Below are 8,646 nucleotides of genomic sequence, written 5' to 3'. Positions count from 1 at the left end.
AGCCAATGTGTAGAAAATATTTACATACAAACATATCAGTACTTCAGATTTATCCAAGAAGTAACAAAACTGTTGTTTGGTTGCTGGGTATGGATGAAAACATCACAGAAAATCTATATAACCAGACAACTACCACTATAATGGCAGCAAGGCAAATGCTAGTTACAAAGGTTTTATCACAAACTAATACTTAAGAAAATGACTGGATTTTGAATTATACCATAAAAGCACACAAGTATTAAGTTTTCGGTAACACCTACCATCTAAACTTAAGTAAGTAATCAGAAACGTAAAAAATAATAAATGCTGAGTACCTACTTCATATAAATAGTAATAAAGATGACTTTGCGTTAGGTATGTCTTCAGCACATGTTTTCTCTAACAGTGAAAAATGCATTTAACTCTACCTTTAACATGTTAGCCAAACTAAAAGAGCTGCCGATTTAAAGGTTCAAGCACTGGAGCTATGAAATAATAATAATAATAATAATGGGTGTAAAAAGAAACATTGTTAAGTTGTTCATGCTGGATTAAGACTCTTGTAGCTATTTCGCTTGAATATACACCCTGTAACTTTTTTGGAAACATCATTCAGATTTCAATCAATGAGATGCCTTAAAAATGACAATGCAGGGAACACTTTGAATAACGTACCCAAAACAAATTACAAAATGGCTTCAAACTTCACTGTAAACTAAATCAAGGATGAGATCTTTTTTAAACATTTTCAATTCCAAGACCCTTTGTTCATAACAATGAAAGATTGTAATTAAGAAATTACATCCATCTCAGATTTTAACTCCATTATATCATACAAAACAGGAGAAATGTCAAAGATTAACTTACACTGCTCAGAAGGGTACAGTAATATTAATATTATCACAATAAAACAGGGAAAAATTAAATAATAAATCACAATGTTTCAGTAAAACAGTACTTGGTAAACGCAAACACATACTTCTGCCATCAAATCTCTGAATTTGGTAACTGTGCTAATGCTTGAACGCATACACAATCTTCCAAGCATACAATCTTTGGTATAGTAATGTAATAAGTACCGACAATTCAATCACTTGGTGCACCAAATATAAAGGTAGAAAAAAAGATATAAGAAAATTTTTGGGTGACTGTTACCACAGTTGTGAGAGGTGAACGAATTTTTAAATCTTGTTAGCATGAATATCCATAAATCTATCTGTCTCCCTTCTTTACTAAAGCCCTTAAATTTCTTACTATGATCTCATGCTGGGACTGTATCTTATTGAAACAGAAACAAGGGAAAAAGTGCTAGAGATGAAAAACCCAAAGATACAAAGGTATGTGACAATACACTGGTCTTACCCAATACTTATCAAACTACAGGGGTAAAAAATCGCACTCAAAATGCTATGTAGTGGTTGATCAAATGACAGAGTTCCTCTTCTTCTTCCAAAAGATTCACTTATGCACAGAAAATTGAACTACTGTCTCTAATTTGACTGAAGATGGTTTGAATGACCAAAATAATAAAAGTTGGTGAAATTTCAAGAAAAGAAATTTCTGAGGTTTAAACTCAGGTTGCTTGCGGGAGCTTCACACAGTCTGAACTATATCAGAATATTTTGGAGGAGGAGAAGGAGGAGGAACAAAGTCATCCTCTGAAGAGTCAGAGGAGAGGAGTGGGACTTTTTTGTCATCAGATTCCAGGTGAACACGGAGAACACTACGAGACAGTTGTAATTCACGAGCCTCACGAGCCTCACGTCGTATGCGTATTACCCTAACTTTCCTGGCTCTCTTCGCAAGCGATACAACATACATTAGATAGCACATGAGACCAAAAAGAGTCAAGCAAAGTGGGATGGCAATGGCACCAGCTAAAACAGGGTCAGTAGAAGGATCTTTAAAGAAGGTCAGAACATGTTCTAAAGATGTTTTTCCAGCAAGCCTCCTTTTGATGTTGGTGTACATACCCTGCAAATCAAATAGAATTATTAGAAAAGGTATAAACTAAAATAATAGAGGTTTCATACTGTGGGAAAAATATGAGCTTACCAAAGAATCTTTACGTGGTATAGTTTTATAACTAGAGCGAGATAATCCACCATTTTTGATATCTATAGCAGGATCGAAGAGAATTGTTTCCGTTTCTTCTGCAATATAAAAAAGAGAACATTATGAATGTAAATTCACAAGTCATGTTCTGGTTTTGATTACAAAAATATTTAGCAAACTTACCCAAATCAAGCTGGGCATAGGCTCGAGACAGATCCGCTGGCTTTTGATAACAGAAACAATCGTTACAATCGTACAACAAGACGAAAAAATAAATAATCCAAGAGCAGTAGTTTCTCGCATCTATTAATACCAAAAGGCATTAAATAAACTTACTGTAATTTTTGGAGACACAACTTTTCCACTGCAAGCCTCTACACAAGCACGAGAAAATATGTTATCATTTTCTGGGCTTGATTTGTATTCATCATGGCATCCTGTAAGTAAAAACATAATCCAGAACATATAAACCAATTGTGAGTCAGCAAACCCAACCATAACAAGAGATGACAGAAAATTAAAACATTAACCTTTAATGCAAAGATTCTTTGATGTCTCATATTCAAACTTATCAGGTCCCATTTGAAGTAGACATGTTGTACGACATCCAATGTAGCACGCCCAATGGAGAGCAGCAGACCCTAGCCAATGTGTAGAAAATATTTACATACAAACATATCAGTACTTCAGATTTATCCAAGAAGTAACGAAACTGTTGTTTGGTTGCTGGGTATGGATGGAAACATCACAGAAAATCTATATAACCAGACAACTACCACTATAATGGCAGCAAGGCAAATGCTAGTTACAAAGGTTTTATCACAAACTAATACTTAAGAAAATGACTGGATTTTGAATTATACCATAAAAGCACACAAGTATTAAGTTTTCGGTAACACCTACCATCTAAACTTAAGTAAGTAATCAGAAACGTAAAAAATAATAAATGCTGAGTACCTACTTCATATAAATAGTAATAAAGATGACTTTGCGTTAGGTATGTCTTCAGCACATGTTTTCTCTAACAGTGAAAAATGCATTTAACTCTACCTTTAACATGTTAGCCAAACTAAAAGAGCTGCCGATTTAAAGGTTCAAGCACTGGAGCTATGAAATAATAATAATAATAATAATGGGTGTAAAAAGAAACATTGTTAAGTTGTTCATGCTGGATTAAGACTCTTGTAGCTATTTCGCTTGAATATACACCCTGTAACTTTTTTGGAAACATCATTCAGATTTCAATCAATGAGATGCCTTAAAAATGACAATGCAGGGAACACTTTGAATAACGTACCCAAAACAAATTACAGAATGGCTTCAAACTTCACTGTAAACTAAATCAAGGATGAGATCTTTTTTAAACATTTTCAATTCCAAGACCCTTTGTTCATAACAATGAAAGATTGTAATTAAGAAATTACATCCATCTCAGATTTTAACTCCATTATATCATACAAAACAGGAGAAATGTCAAAGATTAACTTACACTGCTCAGAAGGGTACAGTAATATTAATATTATCACAATAAAACAGGGAAAAATTAAATAATAAATCACAATGTTTCAGTAAAACAGTACTTGGTAAACGCAAACACATACTTCTGCCATCAAATCTCTGAATTTGGTAACTGTGCTAATGCTTGAACGCATACACAATCTTCCAAGCATACAATCTTTGGTATAGTAATGTAATAAGTACCGACAATTCAATCACTTGGTGCACCAAATATAAAGGTAGAAAAAAAGATATAAGAAAATTTTTGGGTGACTGTTACCACAGTTGTGAGAGGTGAACGAATTTTTAAATCTTGTTAGCATGAATATCCATAAATCTATCTGTCTCCCTTCTTTACTAAAGCCCTTAAATTTCTTACTATGATCTCATGCTGGGACTGTATCTTATTGAAACAGAAACAAGGGAAAAAGTGCTAGAGATGAAAAACCCAAAGATACAAAGGTATGTGACAATACACTGGTCTTACCCAATACTTATCAAACTACAGGGGTAAAAAATCGCACTCAAAATGCTATGTAGTGGTTGATCAAATGACAGAGTTCCTCTTCTTCTTCCAAAAGATTCACTTATGCACAGAAAATTGAACTACTGTCTCTAATTTGACTGAAGATGGTTTGAATGACCAAAATAATAAAAGTTGGTGAAATTTCAAGAAAAGAAATTTCTGAGGTTTAAACTCAGGTTGCTTGCGGGAGCTTCACACAGTCTGAACTATATCAGAATATTTTGGAGGAGGAGAAGGAGGAGGAACAAAGTCATCCTCTGAAGAGTCAGAGGAGAGGAGTGGGACTTTTTTGTCATCAGATTCCAGGTGAACACGGAGAACACTACGAGACAGTTGTAATTCACGAGCCTCACGAGCCTCACGTCGTATGCGTATTACCCTAACTTTCCTGGCTCTCTTCGCAAGCGATACAACATACATTAGATAGCACATGAGACCAAAAAGAGTCAAGCAAAGTGGGATGGCAATGGCACCAGCTAAAACAGGGTCAGTAGAAGGATCTTTAAAGAAGGTCAGAACATGTTCTAAAGATGTTTTTCCAGCAAGCCTCCTTTTGATGTTGGTGTACATACCCTGCAAATCAAATAGAATTATTAGAAAAGGTATAAACTAAAATAATAGAGGTTTCATACTGTGGGAAAAATATGAGCTTACCAAAGAATCTTTACGTGGTATAGTTTTATAACTAGAGCGAGATAATCCACCATTTTTGATATCTATAGCAGGATCGAAGAGAATTGTTTCCGTTTCTTCTGCAATATAAAAAAGAGAACATTATGAATGTAAATTCACAAGTCATGTTCTGGTTTTGATTACAAAAATATTTAGCAAACTTACCCAAATCAAGCTGGGCATAGGCTCGAGACAGATCCGCTGGCTTTTGATAACAGAAACAATCGTTACAATCGTACAACAAGACGAAAAAATAAATAATCCAAGAGCAGTAGTTTCTCGCATCTATTAATACCAAAAGGCATTAAATAAACTTACTGTAATTTTTGGAGACACAACTTTTCCACTGCAAGCCTCTACACAAGCACGAGAAAATATGTTATCATTTTCTGGGCTTGATTTGTATTCATCATGGCATCCTGTAAGTAAAAACATAATCCAGAACATATAAACCAATTGTGAGTCAGCAAACCCAACCATAACAAGAGATGACAGAAAATTAAAACATTAACCTTTAATGCAAAGATTCTTTGATGTCTCATATTCAAACTTATCAGGTCCCATTTGAAGTAGACATGTTGTACGACATCCAATGTAGCACGCCCAATGGAGAGCAGCAGCCTGAAAATGTATACAAGATAGAGAAGCATAAGAGTCACTTACAAAACCATGACTGCTACAAGTATAATAAAAGTTGAAAGGAAGGATGAACAGTGTTAAATTGTAGAGGGTGTGTTTAGTTAAAGGGAATTAATAGTATAGGCTATATAGAAAACATAAAAGAAAATTTAAGCAAATGGTGTTGATTAAGGCTACAAGGTACAAACAAAAGAGGCTATGAAAACAATGGACAAAGGTCTTTGACGCAGCATCAACGCAAAATTAATCGTTAAATAGTTTAGAATAAAATGAGAAACACTTCGTCTGCCAACTAAATCTACATGGAGCGTCGAGAAAAACAAGAGTCAGACACAAAACACTCTGTGATCTCACCTTTCTGCTCTCCTCTGGGGTTACGTAGGGGCTCTTGGGGCACAAGTCATCGCACTGACCACAGACGACATTCATGTTGAAAAACTCGGCAGCCACTCGCCCCCATTGCGTCGCCGATGTCCTCTCGACGACGGCGACGGTCGTCGCGTCGACGAAGACGGAGGCCGTGGCGAGGACCAGGACCGCGAAGAGGAGGCCCGTGTTCATGGTGGCCGCGCGCCGTCGCTCCGCCGCCGATGCACCCAACATGGCGGCCGCAGGACCAGGACCCCGACCCGATCACAAAGGACCTGCCGGCAGGGAAGCGAACCCTCGGTCACCGGGGGGCGTGCCCAGCTCACCTGCTTGCCTCCGAGCTGCAGTCGTGAACGGCCCCACGGCCAGGGCGTAAATCCAGTCTACGAACCTGTCAAGCAGCCGATTTTACGAGTGAGGGCGGGCTTCTGCTGTAGAGGCGGGGAGCGCAGTGACTGACGGGAGCGGAGCGGAGGGTGGCGCGCAGGGGGTGGGTGGGTGGATCGGTTGGGGCCGTAGCGGGGGTACGTACGCGGAGTCGCGCGCGCGCGGGGTACAGTCGTCTCGCCCGAAACCTGACACGGTGAAAGAAACGGTCTCGAGACGATTTTCTGGCGGGTTGTGGCCTTAATTAAGCGCTGCTTAAAAAGACTCCAGGAGTTTGAATCGTGCCGCGGGCGCTCGGCCAAAAGCAGCTCGGCTCTTCTCCCCCGCCGCTGTTCGGCTCCTCAGATCACTCGGCCACGGTTCGGACGGACGGCGACGGGATGCAAAGAGCCAACCTTCAGCAGTGGAGCAGGGCTGTCAGGGGGGGTCAATACTCGGGCGCAGCTCTGCGCAGCCGGGTGCATCATGGGGGATGATGTGACAGTCGCTGTCGGCGCAGGACCCCGGGCGGGGGAGGGGTAAGCAGGCAGGTGGGAGATGAACCACGCATACAAAAATCAATCCAGGTGAATGGGGGAGGGCGCCCAGGTCACGTCACGTGTAAACGAGCTTAGAGGGGTTAAGCGCGGTGGCTCCCCGGAAGAGTTTTTCCCTCCGACATTTTGATGCGCGGATCAGACTGACGCCGTACTAATTAAACGCAAAAATAACAAGTTGCGCGCTCGGTCAAAATTTATACCGTGCAAAAGTTTTGAATCTGAATCGTCATCGTCCTGGCGAAGACCTTAGCGGGTATACCCGAGGTATATCATCGTGCGATGCTAATATAGATAGGGCCGCGGCCGCGGAGCTAGCTCCTCTTCCCGCCAACTCCATCTACTTTGCATTGCATCTTCGTTGCTGGCATGCTGCGGGCGGGGGCGGGCTGTGGCGGGCTTCCAATGAACGCCACTCACTCGTCGCCAATCAAGGAGGGAATGGAGCGGCGGAGCGAGGCGGAGCAGCTCCTCCTCCATCCATAACAGCAGCGCCTAAGAAGACTGAGCACAAGACGAGGCGCCGCAGCGGGGGGAGGGAGGGAAGGACATGGCAGAGCACGGCAGAGCACTAGGCACTGCATATATTGCGAGTCTGCCTGGGGCTTACGTCCGCACACCGGGGGGTAGGGTGACGGGAGGAAGGAGGGGCAAGGAATAAGGTGGCAAAGCCGGGCAGAGGGCGAAAAAAAAGGAATAAGGTAAAGAAAAATAGGACGAGGTTGGGGAGGGTCAGGGAAGGGAACGCTGCAGCAGTAGCGGGAAAAACGAAAATAAAAACACGCTTGGAGTTTTACATGTCGGCACGCAGGGAGGGAAAAGTCCAAAGAGTGACACTACACGGAAAAAGAAAAATGATTCCCATACGGCTTTATCGCTCAGCCACAGATATAGCAGATAGTGCTCGAGTGGATGGGGTGGGCGTTCGTTTTCAGAGAACCCCATCCCCCTCTTTTTACCTTCACCGGCGAAAACATACGCTTCCTGATGGTGTATCATACCGAGGCGCAGACGTCTGCCGCAAGAGCAGGTTCTAGACTAGAAACTAGAAACCTCCCCTCTCGCGTTGGATACACACGCCTTTCCAGGAAGGTAAAGCAAGTTCCAGTTATTAGTGCTGCAGAGGATAGGTGAGTCGCGACACCGAGGGGGGCGTAGCGTACGGCGGGGAGGCGGTGCCCTGGCGGTGCCCTGGTGGGCCCCGGCGGTGCCGTGCCGCCGCGACGCCCCGCCAGGCCCCGCCAGGCGCCCCGTCCGGTCGGCCGAGCTCAGTTGGGCCCAGGCAGTCGAGGGGGGAGGACGGCCGACGCGCCCCCTTGTACACGCCAGCTATCCGCGAGCACCGCCGCGCCGCGCGCGCGCCCGCCCTCCACCTGTAGCTGTGTGAGTGTGCGCGTGTGTGTGAGACGCGACCACGCACGCACACGGGCCGCGCGAGGCTGAGTGCGTGCACGCCTGTATCTGTCGCGCTCCGTGGTGGTGACAGTGTGTGTGTGCACGTGCGAGCGTGCGAGTTGTGAGTGTGTTTGTGTAGGTGCACGGAGGAGATGTGACCTGATGAGCGAAAGGATTTAACGCCGCAGTCGCATCGTATCACATCTGCCCGTCGCGAGTCCAAAGGTGCGTAGCTACATGGCGTACCGACAGCATGCCTAGGCGTACGGAACGGACAGTATGCGTGCCGAGCTAAACGGGCAGCTAGGTAGTGGTGCTCGTAAAAGGCTGAGGGGGGCAGACCAATCCAAGGTTGAAACGGGAGCGGATATCGCGATATCGCATACGATATCGCCCCGTCCACATCGTTGTTGGACACTGCGGGCGGGCTTGCGCATATCGTCTCTGACCACAGCACCTTACGGGTAGGCAACCAGCCCACACGCCTGCAATGCGGTACAGTCTACGGGGCACGGAGCTTTTCAGCCACCTGGTACACTATCTGCTCGTAGCAAGAGTCTTACTTGATAAAATGAAAACAGAGAAGCTACC

The 8,646-nt window shown here is 43.3% G+C and overlaps 2 protein-coding genes across 8 annotated transcripts in view; one reads left to right on the top strand and one right to left on the bottom strand.

Annotated features, from left to right (window-relative positions):
* Nucleotides 1-6: 6 nt before the first annotated feature.
* The window catches only part of LOC113209276 (uncharacterized), a 57,872-nt gene continuing 49,232 nt past the window's right edge, over nucleotides 7-8,646 (bottom strand). Inside the window, exons 1-7 of one of the 7 annotated variants that reach the window (XM_052271749.1) lie at nucleotides 6,129-6,238; nucleotides 5,723-6,012; nucleotides 5,242-5,350; nucleotides 5,048-5,148; nucleotides 4,895-4,934; nucleotides 4,712-4,809; nucleotides 7-1,953 (exon numbers count right to left, since the gene is read on the bottom strand). In XM_052271749.1, coding sequence (XP_052127709.1) covers nucleotides 1,573-1,953; nucleotides 4,712-4,809; nucleotides 4,895-4,934; nucleotides 5,048-5,148; nucleotides 5,242-5,350; nucleotides 5,723-5,971 — 978 coding nt within the window. In that variant the 5' untranslated portion in view covers nucleotides 5,972-6,012; nucleotides 6,129-6,238 and the 3' untranslated portion in view covers nucleotides 7-1,572. The other 6 variants (XM_052271747.1, XM_052271748.1, XM_052271746.1 and 3 more) reach the window with 6 other exon arrangements.
* LOC113209271 (uncharacterized) overlaps nucleotides 7,909-8,646 on the top strand; it is a 47,029-nt gene continuing 46,291 nt past the window's right edge. Inside the window, exon 1 of the mRNA XM_026426696.2 lies at nucleotides 7,909-8,280. The gene's annotated coding sequence lies outside the window, so the exon portion shown is untranslated. The remainder of the gene's footprint in view (nucleotides 8,281-8,646) is intronic.

This window comes from Frankliniella occidentalis, unplaced genomic scaffold (assembly GCF_000697945.3).
Source record: "Frankliniella occidentalis isolate FOCC.00 unplaced genomic scaffold, Focc_3.1 Scaffold171, whole genome shotgun sequence".
NCBI lineage: Eukaryota > Metazoa > Arthropoda > Insecta > Thysanoptera > Thripidae > Frankliniella > Frankliniella occidentalis.
This window is presented reverse-complemented; position numbering and strand designations above follow the sequence as displayed.